This window comes from Leptopilina boulardi, unplaced genomic scaffold (genome assembly GCF_019393585.1).
Source record: "Leptopilina boulardi isolate dan_hultmark-lab unplaced genomic scaffold, ZJU_Lbou_2.1 LbouV2_266, whole genome shotgun sequence".
Lineage (NCBI taxonomy): Eukaryota > Metazoa > Arthropoda > Insecta > Hymenoptera > Figitidae > Leptopilina > Leptopilina boulardi.
The window spans coordinates 2426040-2447647 of record NW_026137825.1 but is presented as its reverse complement, the minus strand read 5'-3'; the positions used below and the strand labels follow the sequence as shown (position 1 = coordinate 2447647).

General features: G+C 24.2%; 2 protein-coding genes and 1 long non-coding RNA gene across 3 annotated transcripts in view; all 3 read left to right on the top strand.

The window, feature by feature from the left end:
* LOC127281295 (protein Wnt-7b-like) overlaps positions 1-11685 on the top strand; it is a 78429-nt gene extending 66744 nt beyond the window's left edge. The window contains exons 3-8 of the mRNA XM_051304942.1: positions 4859-4973; positions 5624-5695; positions 5909-5996; positions 7999-8178; positions 8568-8874; positions 11146-11685. Coding sequence (XP_051160899.1) covers positions 4859-4973; positions 5624-5695; positions 5909-5996; positions 7999-8178; positions 8568-8874; positions 11146-11297 — 914 coding nt within the window. The 3' untranslated portion in view covers positions 11298-11685. The remainder of the gene's footprint in view (positions 1-4858; positions 4974-5623; positions 5696-5908; positions 5997-7998; positions 8179-8567; positions 8875-11145) is intronic.
* A 1907-nt stretch (positions 11686-13592) lies between these two features.
* Positions 13593-15663, top strand: LOC127281300 (uncharacterized). The gene is made up of 2 exons (XR_007842945.1): positions 13593-14024; positions 15018-15663. It is a non-coding gene; the product is annotated as an uncharacterized LOC127281300 (long non-coding RNA).
* Positions 15664-16090: 427 nt separating this feature from the next.
* On the top strand, positions 16091-19203 carry LOC127281294 (facilitated trehalose transporter Tret1-like). Its single transcript, XM_051304941.1, has 2 exons — positions 16091-16248; positions 17881-19203. Exons 1-2 carry the CDS (start codon positions 16107-16109, stop codon positions 19188-19190), a joined length of 1452 nt encoding a protein of 483 aa, XP_051160898.1. The 5' UTR covers positions 16091-16106; the 3' UTR covers positions 19191-19203.
* The last annotated feature ends 2405 nt before the right edge of the window (positions 19204-21608 follow it).

Genomic DNA, 21608 nt, shown 5'->3' with positions numbered 1-21608 from the left:
AAATGGCAAGGACTTGAACGAAACGATAAATTTCCCCGTTACCGTGTCTTGTGACGTTAAATAGATGTACGCAGTATCGGCCTTTGACATAAATGCTCGACATAAATTCATCCTTTCCACATTCAACTCGAGCAATTTCTTATACATATATATATATATATATATATATTCACTACTTTTGCCACCACTTTTATTTTTACAAAAATCCTATAGAATTTATAACGGTTTTTTTTTCATTTATAAATGTATATATAATTGAGTATAAGAATGCCGTAAATTCCAATATGCTTATAAATATATATATATGTATATATTTATATACCACATCTTTTCCCCATGAATCGTTTTTTAATATGTTGAAATCTATTTTATTCAATTATTATATTTTATATATAATAATAATAATAATAATAATAAAAAGAATAATAATAATAATAATAATAATAATAATAATAAAAATAATAAAAATAATAATAACAATGATAATGATAATAATAATATATCGTAATGATATCGAGCATGTGCTGTATATTTGCACCCTCTTTCATTGTAAAACAAACTTAATCCTGGCTTTATCTTACAGTTAATAATTTACTGACAATGAGAGTTTTAATTTTATTATCGAAAACAAAAGCTAATTTTAATAATTAAAAAGTAAAATATACTGTGTAATTAATTACATTTAAATTTTCTATAATGTAATAATATACTATAATAATAAATAATAAAATAAATAATACGTAAAATATAATATAATGTAAACAGAAACAAACAAAATGTAATATAAATTAATTAATAAAAAGTGAGATTGATTTGCCATTGTCCCCAATCGCCATTTTTCACAATTCTCGTCAACTACCGCATCCTGCTCTAGTGAAAATTTAGTAACTTTATAGTAAATTTGAATTTTAACAATAAAGTCACTAGATATTCACTACAGCAGGGTGCGGTAGTTGACAATGAAAATTTAGTAACATTTTTGTTAGTTTTAATTTTAACAATAAAGTCACTAGATATTCACTACAGCAGGGTGCGGTAGTTGACAATGAAAATTTAGTAACATTATTGTTAGTTTTAATTTTAACAATAAAGTTACTAAATTTTCACTATAGCAGGGTGCGGTAGTTGACGGAGAATTGTGATATCACCATATTTTGAGATATTACCAACTTCCCTCATGTATTTTCCCCAATTATTCATTATCTAGTATGAAACACTTGCTTTCATTAGCCACTAAATCCAATACGTCACTATAATTTCACGCATCGAATTTCTTCTTCATTACTTTTTTTCGCCATCCATTGCATTTTTGAGGTTATGTTTATGCTCCACGGTGAAAGGGACCTCATCTGCAAACAAAATTTAGGTTAAGTTAGTGTTTTTTAAAGTACAAAAAAAATTTCGAAACTAAATGTATATTATACAGTAATTAATTACATTTAAATTTTCTTTAATGTAATAATATACTATAATAATAAATAATAAAATAAATAATACGTAAAATATATAATATAAACAGAAACAAACAAAAAGTAAAATAACCTCACTTTTTTTTAAATGTGACGAGTCGTCTTTTTCAAGCGAAGACAAAGTATTCTCATACTAGATAATGAATAATAAATTGATATAATAATATATAATTCAAATAGAAACAAACAAAATGTAACATAACCTCACTTTTTTTAAAATGTATCGTGTATTTTTAACGAAGACAAAGTATTTTCATACTAGATAATGAATAATAAATTGATATAATAATATATAATTTAAATAGAAACAAACAAAATGTAACATAACCTCACTTTTTTTTAAATGTGTGTCGTGTATTTTTAACGAAGACAAATAGTATTTTCATACTAGATAATGAATAATAAATTATGATCATCTATTGACAACAAAATCATTCAGTATAAAATATGTAAATTAATCTTGCAATTTTATATTGTAAATTAATACATATTTTCATGACTTTTATTATTGTCTTATATACAATCAGGGTTGGAGAGCGACGGATATACAGAGGGCATTGTATCAACGATATAATATTATCGATATTTAAACACAATATATCGATATATTAATCGTTTGTATCAATCTATCGTTACAAAAATATTGCGTTAATACAATCGATTTATCGTTTAAAGAGAATATATACTATCGATTTAATCAATCTATTGAAATTAATGATTACTATCGATATTTTTGGTGAGGTATAAAAAATAATATTCTTTCTCTCTTAAAAAACTTTATGTCCATATTATTAACGTATGAAAATTTTCGATTTTTATTTTCTATATGTATATACATATATTATATATATATATATATATATATATAAGGATCGTGTCGTCGCGTGCCACATAATTTATTGACGAGACCTTCTATCTCCATCAAGCGTCTCATAAATCCGGGAACCGATCGTCGGGAAGATTTTCATCTCGCACTTGTGCGGCGTCACTCGATATATATATAGGATATAGGCGTCGAGTCATTATGCATTTTATATTTGAAAAATAACCGCGTTGTCAATGCGGAGCTGATAAGAAAAACAATTTTTATTTTTATTTTCTTTTTAAAATTTAAATTATTTATAAATATAAAAATAAATTTTTAAATCTAATTAAAATATCACGACTCGTTTTTTTGCTAAACAATATATTTAAAAAAAAAAAACAATTTTTTGTTTTTTTATTTATTTATGTTTTAAAAAAAAACTAAATTTTATAAATAAATAAAAATATAACTAAATTTGTTTTTAATTTTTAATTAATAATTGCAAAAAAAGGGTAAAATTTTATTTTATTTTTTATTTATTATACTATGGTATGGGGGAAAAAAAAAGAAGAGGGAGTATAAATTTAGCTATTGAGAGAGCGCCATTGCAGTTAATTATACAAATGGAGAATATAGGCAGCATATATTAAATGAAATAACGCCCATGTTCCTATAATATTCGATCTTTCGTTTCCCCCAGTACGTTCCCCTCCCCCCTCTCTCATCATTCTTTTTATTGACACCCACGCAATCATTTCGATGCGCGCATTTCTCACGGCAAATCAACTTCGTTAAATTCTGACGTCAGAGAGAGGGCACACACACACACACACACATATATATATATATACACCATAAAAAAACGAAACGAAAGGATTGATCGTGCTCTCGAGCAAGTAAAAATCACACACTACCCACTCGAATTATTTTTTTTTTTTATTTAATTTTTTGTTTTTTATTTAAATTAATGCGAGAGGACAATTTAATTTCAAGAAAATTTGTTATTCCCTCAATTTTTTTTTATTAATTATAATATAATTATAATTATTATTTAATAATAATAAAAATATAATAATTATTATAATAATAATAATATAATAATAATAATAATAATAATAATAATAATAATAATAATAATAATAATAATTATAACAATAATAATAATAGCAATAATAATAATATAATAATAATAATAATATTTAATGAAATTAATTATATTTAGGCCAATTATGTATATTAGCTAACCTAATTATATATCTAACTAAATCTAAATTTTGAGGTTATGTTCATCACTTACCATTTGACTTTCAGTTCTTTTAAAGTTATGTTATATTTATTATTACTATTTACATATTCTCCTAATTACTGTTGTTAAATGAATCATTATAGTCATTATAAATCGTTACCCAAATAACACAAGATATCTTGGGATATATTGATAATATCCCGCAGATATCCTAGGGATGTTCTATGGATATCAAAAGGATCTCTTAAGGATATCCAAAAAATCGGCAGTTTGGATATCCTTTGGATACACTTTGGATATCCTTTGGATACACTTTGGATATCCCATGGATATAATTTGGATATCCCATGGATATCTGAGGATATCCACAGGATATCTGAGGATATCCACAGGATATCTTCTGGATATCTCTATAGACTTTCATAAATGTCCTCCAGATATCCCATAGATATCGTCAGGATATCCCACAGATATCATCAGGATATCCCATAGATATCGTCAGGATATCCCATAGATATTTTTAGGATATTCTCAATATATCTTCTGGATGTCAAGAAGATATTCTCAGGATACTGTTTTTAAAGTCATTATGAGACTACGAGTGAGAATATTCTGTGAATTAAATTTTATATATAAATAAAATAAAATGCAACTTGTTTTTCGAGAAAGTTGTTTAATTTGAAAATTTTATTAACTAATTTTTTTCTCATTTCTTGATTCATTCCTTTATTCATATGCTTAATATTTTTGTCAGAAAATAAATTGGCTTTAAACAATATAAATTCTTCCCCGCAAATAATGAATAACTATTAATATTAATTATGCATTAAGTGCATATGAGTTTATTTAAAAACTTTGAAAAATGCGTTTCAAATCTTCATTTAAAATAAATTAGAAGCTCATATAAGATTTTTGTTTTTATTATATTATTATTATTCATTATATTAGCTTAACAATTTTAACCTTTAAAAAAATATATGTTGAGATATTAAATATCCTGTGAATATCCTAAGAATATCCCACGGACATCCTGAGGATATCCCATGGATATCCTGCGATATAAAATCCAATAGATATTTTGTGGATGTCTTAGGGATATCCTGTGGATATTCTATGGATGTCCTATTGATGTCCCACAGACCGGCGGTTTGGATATCCTAGGGATATCCTATGGATATCCCAAGATATCTTATGGATATCCCAAGATATCCTATGGATATCCCAAGATATCCTGGGGACCATTCTAGGATATCGACCATTGATATGGATATCCTATGGATATCCTAGGGATATCCTTTTGTTATAAGGGTAATAATAATTTTTTTTTTATAATTATAGGAAGCAGAGAAGCAGCTTTTACTTATGCAATAAGCTCAGCGGGTGTAACTTACAAAATCACGGAAGCCTGCAGTCGCGGAAACATCACAGCTTGCGGTTGTGAACCAACACTTAGGTATATATATTATTTAGTCGTCTATTTTACACCCACAAAAAAAAATATATTTTTCTCCAAAATTTAATAAATTTCTTATTTAATTAAATTAAAAATTTTTATTGGCGCAAAATAACATTTTTATTTATTTCAAATATGAAAAAATTTTATTTTCCGCCAACAAAAATTTTTAATTGAATTAAATATATAAGTATATAGCTATTTATTTGCTTTGAAACAAAATTTTTATTTTTAAATTAAATAAAAATTTTATTTGCATTAAAGAAAATTTTTTATTTGAATCAAATAAAAATTTTCTTTTTAAGTAAATAAAATTTTTTTTCTAATTTTTAATATTATATTTAATTTTTATTGTAAATTTTATTTTTTTATTTTTAAATATATTTTCATTATTATAATATCAAATTATAGTTTATAAACAAAAAAAAATTTTTTTACAAGAATCTAATTTATTTATTGATACAAATTAATTAATTTAATTAATTGAATCGAATTTTAATTATTAATATTAAATTTTCAGTGTAGGGGAAATTTGTTATTTTTGAAAAATTATAATATTAAAAAAACTATTTTTTATGAATTTAAAATTAATCATAATAATTTTTACAAAAAATTGTGTAATAAATTATTTATTCTTTTATTTTATTAAGAACGAGAAAAGAATCACCATCAAGTGATTGGCAGTGGGGTGGCTGTAGTGCTGACGTTGCATACGGAATGAGGTAATTTTATTTTTGTTTTCTTAGAAATAATAAATATTTTACTTTACAATAGTAATTTTTTCTCAGATAGAAATATATTTATTTTGATTTTCTATTTTAAAAAAATGAGAAAAATTTATATTTCTCATTTTTTTTTTTGGATGCAAAAAAAAATACTAATGAAATTAATTTATTTACTAATTTTTTGGTTAATAAATTTTTTTTTAAATATAGGTTGGCGCGCAGATTTACGGACGCACGCGAAGTCGCAGGTGATCCGAGAAGTTTAATGAACTTACACAACAATAAAGCCGGTAGAAAGGTGAGTTTTCATATTGTGATTATTTTTTTGCAAAAAAAAGAAAAAAATTGAAAATTAAAAAAAACCGTCACATAAAATACTTTTATTTACTATAATTAATTTTATTTACTAATTAATTAGAATATTTAAAAATAATACCTAATGTAATGCACTGAAAAAAATTTATTTGATTCAAATATTCGATTACTTGACTATTATCAAATAAATATTTATTTGTATCAAATAATTATTTATTTGACTCAATTAAATAGTATTTGTTTCAAATACAAAAATTATTGGTTCAAATACAATTTCTTTTAATTCAAATAAAAAATTATTTGGTTCAAGTAAATATTTATTTGATATAATAGTCAAGTAATCGAGTATTTTGAATCAAATAAATTTTTTCTTCAATTTTGTTCCAGTGTCGTTTTTTTTTCTTTATATAAAAAAAAAAAAATTTTTAATTATGTTTTACATTAAAAATAAGTTTTTATTATTATTTCATTTACCTTAAAAAATAGATTTACTTTTACAAAAAATAGAAAAAAAAAAGGTTACAACAACAGGGAAAAAAAATCTTCACCTGAAACAGCGATAAGTTTTACTGAAACAACGATATGTTTCACTAAAATAGCAAAAGATTTCGCTATTCTAGAGAAACTTATATCTATTTTAGATAAAGATTTTTTTCTTTTTTTTTAGAATTTTTTAAAATTAACTATAGTTTATTTTAAAAATTTCTTTTTAAATTTCAGCCCCTGTATTATTGACAACCCGTCGTTATTAGATGAAATTATTCATTATGGCTGAATGTATATAGGAGAACACAAACTTGTTTTCAAAAAAAAAAAAAAAAAACAAGTTGTAAATTCAGATGTTCATTACATGAACATTTTGCTTCCTCTTTACGATCAGCAAAAAAATTTGCTTCCTCGTGGAGAAAGCAAAATTTTATTTACAAAATGTGAATTCTTGATATTTTAACTTTCATTAATTCTTTAAATTTACCTCAAATGAATACTTTATATATATCCTTTGGTCAGATTTAAGATATTAATATGGTAAATGAGCCTACTAAATTTTATCTAAATCCATTAAAACCTGTTAAAGTTATCTTCTAAACAAAAAAGGGATCAACACACACATACATACATCCGGACAATTGATCAGGATCTCATATAACATGTTTCTATAAAGAAAAAAATTTGTTTCCGCAACTTTGAAAAGTTTTATAAACGAAAGAACTACAAAGCTTCCTCCACGAGGAAGCAAAAAAAAATACAATGAATATTAAATTTATTAATATTTTATAATTGAAAATTTTTTTTTATAATAATAATTATTTTAAACAAAAATTTATTTTATATATTTTATAAATATGGTATAATAAAAATGTAATAATTGCGCATTTTTTTTTGTTAAAAAAAAAACGATAAAAACAAATTTAAAACATGTATATAATAACGATTATAACTCATACTTGGTGTAAATATTGAACACGAAAGCAAAGTTTATTTTAACGAGATGCTAAAATTAATAATGAGCTTGAGCCACCTTACGAGGTATATCTTACTTTGGACACACATCTTTTGTGTGCCTCTATCGATACTGATTTATCGGGCAATAAACACGAGCCAATCATTGAACAAAAACAATGTCGTCTTTTTCCATTAAAAGCAAAAATACGCAAATCACCCCTTTTGTTTCACGAGTGTAAGCAATCAATGCAAATGACAATAGAAAAATAGTACAAAAACAACTTATTTCACAGAAAAGACATAATTATGGAATTTTTTTTTTTTTTATTAGCGAAAATTTACTTTTCTCTATTATAAATTTTTATTAAATGTTTTTTAATATAAATTTTTCCCATACAAAGAAAACTATTTAAAAAAATTTTTAATTTTCAATTAAATTCAATAAAAACCAGTTACTGATAAAAAAAGATTTTGCACTTATCGACAGATGGTAAAGAAAAAAAAATTTTCTAAAAAAATTGTAATAATTTTTTGTTTTTCAGATGGTAAAAACACTTTTGAGAACGGAATGTAAATGTCATGGTGTATCTGGTTCATGTACAGTGAGAACATGTTGGAGAACGTTACCGAGTTTTCGTCAAGTGGGTGATGCACTCATGAAAAAATATTACAGAGCACGACCAGTTGTGGCAGTCACGCCACCACCACCACCAAAGATGCAGGTCAGTTTTTTTTTCTTCAAAATATTATTTAAAACCTTAAAATTAGTAAGTGTTCTTCTTTACCGACAGTTGATTATTTATCGACTATCTGCTATTTACCAATAATTGGTATAGAGGGAATTTCACCGATTTTTTTTATATTTATACCCTAAAAACAATCACCACTTTACCGACAGTCGATTACTTACCAAAAGATAGTTAAGAAAAGTACAACAAAAAACGCTATTTTTACCTACAATCAATAAAAAAAAACTATTCTTCTTTACCATCTAAAATTGACATTATACCGACAGTCGATAAAGTAACATTCCACCTTATCTTATGCTAATATTATTTCTTTTGGAATGAAACATTTAAAAAAAAAAAACGTAAAAATAAATTTATTTCAGATGGATGTTTCTCCAAATCCTGCGGAATTAATTCCAATTTTGGGTAATGACGCAAGAACACAAGGTTATGGTTATGAGAAAATAAAAATTGAAAGAAGACTTTCACGAAAGGCTGTGAATAAACCACGTAAACCACATTTGGTATTGAAACGTACAAAATTCAATACGGGACCTGGAATGAGCTATAAGAGAATACCGAAAAGAAGTGAATTAGTTTTTCTTCAACCATCGCCAAATTATTGTGATTCTGATTTATCACAGGGAAGTCTTGGAACGCAGGGTCGTTTCTGCAATCGTACCAGTAAAGGTAGTTATTGTTTTTTTTTTTTTGGTCCAAAATTAATATCGCCAGATTATTTGGTTAAAATTGGTTTTTTTAGTTTATAATTGTTTTTTATAATATTATTTTTATTATATACATCAATTATTGGATCCAAACTTTTAAATTTTGAAAATCTGACAACATATTCATAATCAGCGACATCGATAACCCCCCGAGTAACAAGTTTCAAGTAAATTGGAGTAATTTTTAATTTTGTTGTACGCCATATTGGACCCGCCATTTTGGATTTTTAAAAACAGACATCGGATTCGTAATCAGCGACCCTGAAAACCCCTGAGTAATAAGTTTTAAGTAAATTGGAGTAATTTTTAATATTCTTCACCGCCATATTGGATCCACCATTTTGAATTTTTAAAAACAGACATCGCATTCGTAATCAGTGACCCCAAAAAACCCCCGAGTATAAGTTTTTAGTAAATTAGAATGAATTTTAATTTTTTTCATCTGCCATATTGAATCAGCCATTTTGAATTTTAAAAATCTGACATCAGCTTCGTAATCAGTGACCTCAAAAACACCCGAGTATAAGTTTTTGGTAAATTAGAATGAATTTTAATTTTTTCATCCGCCATATTGGATCCGCCATTTTGAATATTTAAAAACAAACATCGGATTTGTAATCAGCGACCCCAAAAACCCCCCGATTAACAAGTTTCAAGTAAATTGGAGTGATCTTTAATATTCTTCACCGCCATATTGGATCCGCCATTTTGAATTTTAAAAACAGACATCGGATTTGTAATCAGCGACCCTGAAAACCCCTCGATTAATAAGTTTCAAGCGGATTTTGATTAATTTTCAAAAATTCTTCCGCCATATTAAATCTGCCATTTTTAATTTTATATATCTGACAACCGATTCGCAATAAGCTACCCCGAAAACCCCCGAGTGACGAGTTTAAAACAATTTCGATTATTTTTTGAAAATTTATCAGACGTATTGGATTCGCCATTTTTAATTTTGAAAAAGTGACATTGGATACATAATCAGCGATCCCGAAACCCCTCCCCCCCCCCGCCTAAGTAATAAGTTTAAAGAAAATTGGAATGATTTTTAATTTTCTCATCTGCCATATTGGATTCGCCATTTTGAATTTTAAAAGTTTTATAATATATTCGTATTATGTTGGTATTTTTTTTTAATTCGTCAAATTCATTTGATACTTGGAACTCGAGAGTTTTTGGGGTCGCTGATTACGAATATAATATCAGATTTTTAAAATTCAAAATGGCGGATTCGATATGGCGAATAAATTTTTAAAAATTAATCAAATTTGTTTGAAACTTGTTACTCGGGGGTTTTTGGGATCGCTGATTACGAATCCAATGTTAGTTTGTCAAAATTCAAAATGGCGGATTCAATATGGCGAATAAATTTTTAAAAATTAATCAAATTTGTTTGACACTCGTTACTCGGGGGTTGTTGCGATCGTTAATTACAAATATGATATCAGATTTTAAAAATTCAAAATGGCGGATCTAATATGGCGGATAAATTTTTAATAAATTGATGAAATTTGTTTAAAACTCGTTATTTGGCGGTTTTCGGAGTCACTGATTACGAATCCGTTGTTATTTTGTCAAAAAATTAAAAATGGCGGATCCAATATGGCGGACAAGAATATTAAAAATTACTCCAATTTACTTGAAACTTGTTACTCGAACGTTTTCGAGGTCGCTGATTACGAATATGATATCAGATTTTAAAAATTCAAAATGGCGGATCCAATATGGCGACAGAATTGTTTATAATTTGATCGAATTCACTTGTAATTCGTCACATACGGGGTTTTAGATTTGCTAATTACGAATCAAACATTAAATTCGTGATCAGTAACCCAAAAAACAGAAGTGTAACAAATTTTATATGAATTCGTAGCTGCGCAATATTACTGTAAGCAATATTTTCTTGCGAATTTGTGTTATATAGATTATTTAGCTGCGCAACAATATTGTGTGCAACTTTTTGCTGCGCAGTAATGTTGTATGTAAATTTTAGTTGCGCAGTAGTGTCATATCAGCTGCGCAGTAACGTTGAATTCAATTTTTCGCTGCGCAGTACTATTGTATGCGACTTATAGCTGCGCAGTACTGTTTTACACAATTATTATTCCATGATACCTTAAAAAAAAAATTGAAAAAAAAAATATAATTTTTTTTGCATAAAAAAAAAAATTTTTTTCTTTTTTTTTTTTGTCTTTATACAAAATGTTTAATGATTTTTCTTTTTAATCAGGTACCGATGGTTGTGACTTGATGTGCTGTGGACGAGGTTACAATACACATCAATATACAAAAGTCTGGCAATGTAATTGTAAATTTCATTGGTGCTGTCGTGTGCACTGTGACACGTGCTCACAAAGAATTGAAGAGTATACATGCAAATAAAGTTCATGTACCAGTGATCAGTAATCGGATTCTTGGATCTACCTTCTTTCAATTCACAAGAAGAGAAAATAAACGAGAGAGAGAAAAAAAAAGAAAGATAACCATTTACAAGAATATTTGTCACAATTCTTATTGTATGTATCGCTCTGGCCTTGGTTACAAGAATAAGAATTCTCTTCTTTTTTTTTTTCTCATAGTTTTATTAATCTCGAGAACTTTAGCGAATAATTCCAAGGATTATTTCTTCGCTTGGAAAATGGATAAGATAACGAATTTTTTTTTTTTTTTTTTTTTAAATCTTTTTCATATGACAAAATAACTACCAAAGTATATTTCGTTTTATTAGAGAGTTATAATCGTTTAAATAAAATTTCTTTGTTAAACAAGAGGGAAATTTTTTTTTCTTTCAGTACATTTGATAACAAAAAATTGAAAAAATAAATAAATTACTAAAAAAATAAAATTTTTGAATGTAAAAAATTATTTTTCGGATTTTAAATTTTGAAAATATATATATTTTTTTTAAATTGAACAATGAAAAATCCAAAATAATTAAAATTCTATTTAATTTTGAATATTTAAAAAAAAAAAAAATTTATTTTCATAAAAATTCAAAATTGAAATTATTTTTAACGTTTATAACTCAATACATTGTTTTTCAAAATAACAATCATTCGAACACGAATAAAAAATAATGCTAAATTTCTATATCGTATTCTAAGAACGAATATAGAAGCTAATACTGTAAATTTTGTAATTTTCTTGAATTTTTTTTTTTTTTATATAAACAATGCGATACACCTGAGCATGATGCAACTGTGTGATATTATTTATAATTCAATGTTTATGTCGAAATTGGTGATAAAAATTTCCTAATTTCTATTAACAAAAAAAAATAAATAAATAAATAATGTCTGCGAATTTTTTTAATTTAAATTATTTAATTTATTTAAAATATTTAAAAAAAAGATTTTAATTAAAAATTTAATTAAAATTTCAATAAAAAATTTTTTTAAAAAAAGTAAATATAAACAAAAAAAAATATATCACCAATTTTACGAGAGGATAATTTAATTATTCGATTGAATTATATTATAATTTGCTATAATATTTAAGATTATAACTATTGTAAATTATTAATTTAATAGAGATAAAATATAATAATAATAATAATAATAATAATAATAATTTTTTTTTAAAAACGTGTATAAAATAGAAAAAAAAAATTATTTCATTAATTTAAAATATAGACAAATTTTCTTTCGTTTTTAAAAACATTTAATGTAAATTAAAAAAAAAAAATTTTTTCTTTAAAAATGAAAATTTAAAAAATTAAAATGCAGATTATGTAAATTTTTTATTTTAAAATCAAGCTCAAAACAAAATTAATTTTTTTTTTTTTTAATAAAAATTTCTATATAAAAATATTTTGAAAAAACTATTTTGCAAAAAGAAGAATTTTTTAATAAGACAAAAATTTTGTATTTTTAAAATAAATATTGTAGGTTTTTCTTTTTATTATAGTAGACTGTATATTATAATAATGTGATTATTAATTATTATTTTTAGTTAATAAGAATTTAATTATTTTAAAAGCGTTAAGATTTTTTTTTTACATAAATTATTATTTATTCATAATTTATACAACGAGAAAGCGCACTGCTATTTACCGTCTTCAATATATTGTTGTACTTAAAATATTCAACAATAAACAAAAAATAATAATGTCAAAATTATCTCTTTTTTTTATTAATAAAAAAAAATAAATTTTAAAATGTACCTATATTTAAATATATATTTTTCCATAAATAACTTTAAAAAAACCTACCAATTGAACCTAAATTGCAGTAGACTAAGAATAATCAATTTTATTCCATTTTTTTGGATAGAATGTTTTCCTGGAAAATGAAAAAATTCCTTACAAATTCAAATAAAATTAATCAGCATGACTCTATTATTTTTTGACCTTAAAACAACACCTAATACCTTCAAAAAAAACCTACCAATTGAACCTAAATTGCAGTAGACTAAGAATGTTCAATTTTATTCCATTTTTTTGGATAGAATATTTTCCTGGAAAATGAAAAAATCACTTACAAATTCAAATAAAATTAATCTTATTAATTATGAATTTATTGCTTAATAATTTATTATTATTAATTTTTTTATTTTTAATTCCAATTTTTTTGAATTAAAAAAAAAAACATAAATTTTCAAACATAATTGAATTTGTTTTTATAATATGAAATTATTCGAAAAGGAGGAGAATGTGGTTATAATGAGTTTATACTTTAATTAACATGCATTGTCAGCATTTTTAAAGATTTTCTTTTCAAGATTTAGTAAACGTTTAATAATGTAAAACTGAAGAATGAGACAAAAAGAAAAAAGAAAAGGAAATTTTGTGTCGAGTCATTAGAAAGGAAGTATAGTAATATTTTTCAAACAAAAAAAAAGGAAATTTTGCTCATTTTTGTATTTGAAATACATTATATACTATATAATTATAATTAAAGTAGAAAATAATGAAATGAGAAATTATATAGTTTCTAAAATATAGAGAAAGCGGGGGGGGGAGGGGGCCTTACTCAAAATTTCAATTTTAAAATATAACAAAAATCAGTATTTCGTTACTAGCCTTGAGAATCACTTGTTTCCTCGAAAAATAGGAAAATATTGACATTGTGCCTTGTATTATATCTACCAACGAGCAACATTTTCTAATAAGTATGTATATAATTCAATGTAAATAATTATTACACATTATTTCCATTATAAATCATTATTAAATATAAGTTTAAAATTTTACAAAAATTATATTTATAATTATTTTCGTTTTTTAATTTTACAAAAATTTAAAAAATTATGTTCATAATAATAATTTATTTATTTTTTATTTATTTATTAAATTAATAATAATTATTATTATTATTATTAATTAATATAACTAATACCTATAATTTATATTATTATTATTATTATAAATAGTAAATAAATATAAGAATAGTATTATATAATAAACAATAACTTTATTATTGAAATAATTATAAATTAATTAATTAGTTTATATGATAAATATAAATGACATTAAAAATTACAAATATTTATTGTTAAAAATTATAATTTTTATAAAAGAATACTAATTATGAAAATTAACTTTTTTTTCGATAATAAATATTCTATCAATAATTATAATAATAACAATAATAAAGTTAAGTTTTATTATTATAATTAATTATCAATAATAAACTTAGATAAAAATAGTATAAAAAATATTTTTTTTAACGAAGAGTATTATAAATAGGTAAAATATAATTAGAAAAATTAACACTAATATAAAAACGTATATAAATATAAATTAATATAAATTTATTTGTTGTAAATAAATATTTTAAATATTGTAAATTATATAATAATTATATTATACGAATTATACAAACTTAAACTGTTATGAATTATTATTATAAATTATTTTTAGAAATTATTATACCGAATCATAATTATGATTAATTATTATAATAATTATTATAAATAATTGTTATAAATAAATAAAAGAATATAATTAGATAAAAAATTAATAGAAATTAATAACAAAAATGTAACAAACAAAATTGGAATAAAAAAAAATTAATAAATACAATATTGTAAAAAGAAATAATAATTTTCTAATAATAAATCTTATTTAATAATAATTTTTCTCTTTTTTTTCATCACTTTCAGAATATAATGCCGGGAATTTTGGAAAAAAAACAAAAAGTCATTCCCCTCGTTGGATCAACATTACACGTGGTGGGAAAATATTGTCCGGAAATATTGTCCGACATTGAAAAAATAGAAGGAAATAATTTGCAAACGGGACAAATTTTCGCAACAAGTCAACGACAGCAAAATAATAAACAAGGATCACAAAGTCATTTGGAAACATTAAGAAATAAATTTCGAACAATAGAGATTCTCTTTCCCGATTTATTTGAAGCAAATAACGAATGTCAAGAAGAAAGAAGATTATTTTAAACTTGTTCTTAGAAAAACAAAAAAAAAAAAAAAAAACCCCAGAAATTAAATCTGGTTTCATAATAATTATTAAATTATATACATATAAAGCTTATTACAAGCTTTGTGATATTATTATTATTATTTTACGAAATTTTTAATTTTTAAACATATTTTCATTATTTGTTTTAAATATTTAAAACTATAATATTGTTCGATGCGTTGTTAAAATTTTTTTTTGTTGTTTTTTTTTTTTTGTTAATAATTACCATAATGTGAAAAAAAAATTGTAAATTATAAAAAAAAAAAATTTCCTGTGTATAGATGGATAAAGAAATATTAACTGCAATATATTTTAGTTGCAGTGTGTGGGTGGCAATAATTCAATAAATTGTTATTATGTAATTTTTATTTACGTAAAATCAAAAAAAAAAAAAAAAAAAAAATTGTATAATTATTTTTCACCTTTCTATTATGTTCCCTGGCATTTTTATTATAAATTATAATACCTTCTCATGTGATGAGAATGTAAAAAAATTAATTACAACTATTATTTAAATATATTAACATTAAATGAAATGAAATTTTTAAAAATAAAATATCCAAGAAAAAATATTCATAAATAAATTGTATTTTATTTATATACAATAAATATTTAATTTCAAATAATTTATTTATTTATTTATTTTAAACATTGTTATCGAATGTATGTTTTTCCCTCAGTTGTAAAATTTAATTTGTTTCTTATCATAAAACTAAATTTACTTGTATAGACATTTACTATATAAAAAATTGTGAATACATTGTATTTATTTAATGCATATCAATATAGCAAAAGGTGAAATTTTTTTTCGCAATATGCGTAATGAAAGTTTAATATTGGAAACTAAAAATAGTGATCTACAAAATTATTCAACAAAAACAAAATGTTCTCTACAATATCCTGCAGCAATAACTGGTACATTTTATTATTATTATTATTTTTTTATTGTTTTTATTATTATCGTTATTATTTTTGTTATTATTATTATTATAATTTTTTTTTATTATTTTTATTATTATCGTTTATATTTTTGTTATTATTATTATTATTATTATTATTATTATTATATTTTATTAATTAATTAATTATTATTTTTTATAATTTGAGGTTATGAGTCTTTAATTAAAACTTTTATCTTTCCTATATTTTGAGGTTTTTGGACAAATTTACCAAATTTTCATTTATCACCGTTTCGTAACTTACGTAATTTTATTTTGTGCACAATTTTCAAAATTACCGTTTGTAAAAAAAAGTAAATTGTAGCCTTTAGTGTGACATTTGAAAAGATGACATTGTCTCCACTCTACAAAGTTCCTACTCGTCATTTATCATAATTATCGTCAACTACCCCACCATGTTCTAGTGACAATTTAGTTACATTATAGTAACTTTTAATTTTAACTTGAATTTCACTAAATTTTCACTAGAGCAGGGTTCGATTGTTGACGAAAAATTGTGATACCCCAATTTTGAAATATTTTCCTGTTCCCTTATGTATTTTCCCAAAATTATTCATTATCTAGTATGAAACACTTGCTTTCATCAGCCACTAAAATCCAATATGACACTAATTTCACACATCGAATTTCTTCTTCATTTACTTTTTTTCGTCATACATTGCATTTTTATTTATGGTCGTTTCGTTACGTAATTTTATTTTCTGGGGGAATTTTTAAAATTACGGATTTAAAAAAAAGCCATTGTAGAACAGCCTTAACAAATTTTAGTAAAGGCGCTTTTATACCTCACCGATTACGAGTATTTTATCGTCGTGCAGCATTGAAGTAAATGAGACAAAAGATAATTGTGTCTCATTTACTTCAATGGTACACGACGAAAGTATACTCAGGATCGGTAAGGTCATCATAATTCTCGTCAACTACCGCACTCTGCTCTAGTGAAAATTTAGTAACTTTTAATTTTAACAATAAAGTCACTAAATTTTTACTAGAGCAGGGTGCGGTAGTTGATGAGAATTATGACAAATGGCGAGCCAGGGTTGAGTAGCTAAAGATTTTCTATTGTAACAAGCAGAGATCGATAACACAAGAATCGTAAATTATTTCTAATTGGTTGGTAATAATTTGTCATTGTCCCCATTTGCCATTTGTCATAATTCTCGTCAACTACCGCATCCTACTCTAGTGGAAGTGACTTTATAGTAAAATTAGTAAAATTTAGTGACTTAGTAACTTTTAATTTTAACTAAAATTTCACTTAATTTTCACTAGAGCAGGGTTCGGTAGTTGACGAAAAATTGTGATACCCCAATTTTGAGATGTTTCCTTATTCCCTTATATATGTATTTTCCCCAAATTATTCATTATCTAGTATGAAACACTTGCTTTTATCAGCCACTAAAATCCAATACGACACTAATTTCACATCGACCTAGAGCAGAATGCGGTAGTTGACCTAGAACTTTTAAAAAATGGATAATAATAAAAATAATCTATAAATCTGAAAAAAAAATAATTATATAACTGTATGTAATAATAACAATAAATCATTGATTTTACTGGGTTTTTTCAATCTTATAATATTTAGCTTGCCTTATACGATTGGGATTTGGTACAGCAAATTATTGGACATCACCAGCAGTACCACATCTAATCTCATCAAATTCATCATTTACAATAACACCTGACGAAGCATCATGGATAGTATCATTAATTTCATTTGGAAGTATCATTGGTTTTATTCTCTATCCAATTTTTATCAATCAAATAGGACGAAAATATACAATGCTTTTATTTACAATACCACAAGTATTTTCATGGCTTACAATTTATTATGCATCAAATATTTATCATCTTTATGTGGCAAGAATTCTCTCTGGAATTGGTTATGCGGCTGGTTATATTGTGGAAATTATTTATATTGGTGAAATAGCGGAAAAAAATATAAGAGGTATTTTAATTGTCATTGGAAAAATAGCATATATTTTAGGATCATTAATTGTTGTTATATTGGGAGCATTTGTTTCCTATGATAATATGAATTTAATTCTATTATTAATATCACTTTTATTTTTTCTAACATTTACATTTATGCCTGAATCACCATATTTTTGTGTAAATATAAATAGAGATGATGATGCTGTAAAAAATCTTATTAAATTGCGTGGTAGGCGTGATATAAAAAAAATTCAATTAGAAATTAAAAATATGAAACAAGGATTGAGAAATAATATTTTAAAACGAAATTCAATGATAAAATTATTTACAATTGAAAGTAATCGAAAAGCATTGTTGATAGCTACTCTTGGAACATTGGGTTTTATATTATCTGGATATACTGTAATTGCAGCCTATACACAAACAATTGTCAGCTATATTGATTGTCCCTTAAAATCAGAAGAAATAACAGTTTTAATAATGATGGTGGTATTAATATCGTGTATTATATTTGCACCATTAACAGATTTGATTGGTAGACGAATTTTAATATTATTGTTTAGTATTATCACTGGATTTAGTTCTATAACAATAGGTGGTTTTTTCTTTTATAAATATCATCAAAATGGAAATATATCATCAATTTATTGGATAACATTAATTATATTTTTGATTTATATAATAGCAAGTAGTGCTGGTTTATTTCCACTAAGTCATATTTTGTTAGCTGAAATTTTTTCAATTGAAGTCAAAAGTACAGCAATTGCTTTAATTAATATTTTATGGGCTGTTGTTGAATTTTTTCTTAAATTAAGCTTTGAACGTTTAATTGAAATTATTGGAATTTATAGTGTATTTTGGATATATGGAATTTTAACAATTATCGTTAATTTTTCTAATTTTATTATTATGCCTGAAACTAAGGGTAAAACTTTGGAGGAAATACAAGAATTATTTTAGAACGTTGAAGCAAATAAAAAGTGTATTATATACACTTTCCTTTATTATTATTATTATTATTATTATTATTATTATTATTATTATGTAAATTATTAGTGTAATTTTATATAATGTAATTTATCGACATCATTGATTTTACGTTTAAACATTGAGGGGAATAAAAGTATCTAAAATTGCTTCAATTTATTATCAATTTCTTAAAAGACAACGGAGAATTAAATTTCACATTCTTTTCAATAATAAATGAAATATTTTAGCCAAATTAGTTTATAATACACGTCAACTAAGGGAGTCTAATAGTAATAAGATGCCAGTGTTTTACTGTCCTTACTAGTGAAATGTTCAAAAAAAAAAAAAAAAATTTTTAAGTTTGTGAAATTATCAAAATGACTAAGTACAATTTAAGATTTAAAGAAATCTTTCTTTTGATTTTTGGAGTATTACAAATATCTCATATTGATTGTGTGAGCTTTAAAGAAATTATTCAACAAATAAGAGAAAATGAATTTGAAGCACATCAAACGTTAATAATGCATGACAATAATAAAAAAAGTCTAGATGTACTAAATGAAATTGTACTAGCAACATTCAATACTAATCCAAGTCGAGTGATAAATTTTCTTCATAAATATCCAAAAAGGCTATCAATAAAATCGAAAAATTTATATAAAACAACACTTCTAATAGGAATTCTACAAGATAATAATGCAAAAGGAATAAAAAAATTTTTCAATTTTGTCAAAAAATTGACAAGCAAATACACTTATCCAAAATGTTTGATGATAATTTCAACTAAGAAAAAGAATAGCACTCGTGAAGATATACTTCGATTAGCATGGTCAAGAAATTTTATTCATCTTACAATTCTTGATGTTGAAGAAATTAAAAATGGAATATTTCAAGAGAGACAAACAAATTTAATAATCCATTATTTTAATAATTTTACTCGGAATTATACAAAAGTAAATTATCAAAAAGATTTTCTAATTTTTCCACAAAAATTGAATGATCTAAATGGTTTTAAAATGAATGTTGGCATTGTGGGATGCGATGATATGAATCATGATGAGGATTTAAAACTTAAAACTGTTTCGAAAATAATGAACTTCACAATTGAGAATGTATATGATGGTGATTATAAATGTTTCATTAATAACACTTGTCATATTTGGGATGATTTAATGAAATATTTAATAAAAGGAAGATCTATTACTGCTTATTACAGTAATTCAGAACAAATTTTCCATTTATATCCAAAAGTAAAACAAGAAACCTACTTGATTACAAACACAATTTATACAGCAAGTTTTAGTTGTGTGCTTTTGATTTTACTTTGGCTGATTCTACGATTCTTAAAATTTAACAAACACTTTTGGAAACTTTTGCATCTGTGGCAGCTATTATTGGGAATGTCAGTTGATCAAGACGTGAAGAAACTATTTGATAGAATTGCATTGATTTCAATTTGTTTTGGTTTTTATCTATTTTCATCAGAATTTCATACAATTTTAACAACCATTGAATTAGACATAAATTACGAAGAATATGAATTTATAAATGAAATAAATTGTGGAGAAAATTTTTTTTTTGGTTGCGATTTAAAAAGATCAAACAATAAACCTATGCCATGGGAAAAAAGAACAAGACACTATACAACAGTTGATGATTGTTTAAATGATCTTCTTGACAATAAAGCAGTTAATTGTTTGGTGAATCATGTAATTGGTGAACAAACTTTGTTAGCTGATTTAAGGAAAAATAAGGTTGCCACTATTTTTGTAAAAGTAGTAGCAGGAGATAATTTAAAAGAATTTGATTTAGAAAAAAATTCTCCGTTTGTATTTGAATTTGAGCATCATTTTAGTAGACTTTTACAGGCCGGACTTATTTACAAATGGAATAAATTTGATCAGATGAAAGTTAAATTTGAATTTTCGAAGAATGAAGATTCGTTTCTTAATTCACCATTTATAATTCTTGCTATTGGTCTTGGATTTGCAATTATTGTATTTATTGTGGAATTACTTTATAAAATGATAGAAAGAATAGTATTGAATCTTTTTAATTTTATCAATTTTTTTTTAAAGTAATTTAACATTTGCATCAAAAATTGCCATTATTTTTGCAATATTGCTGAAATATTAAAATATTGAGACAATATTGGAAATATTCTCTAGCCCTAATAACACAAGATATCTTGGGATATATTGATAATATCCCGCAGATATTCTAGGGATGTCCTATGGATATCGAAAGGATATCTTAAGGATATCCAAAAAATCGACGGTTTGGCTATCCTTTGGATATCCCATGGATGTCTGAGGATATCCAAAGGATATCTGAGGATATCCAAAGGATATCTTCTGGATATCTCTATAGACTTTCATAAATGTCCTCCAGATATCCCATAGATATCGT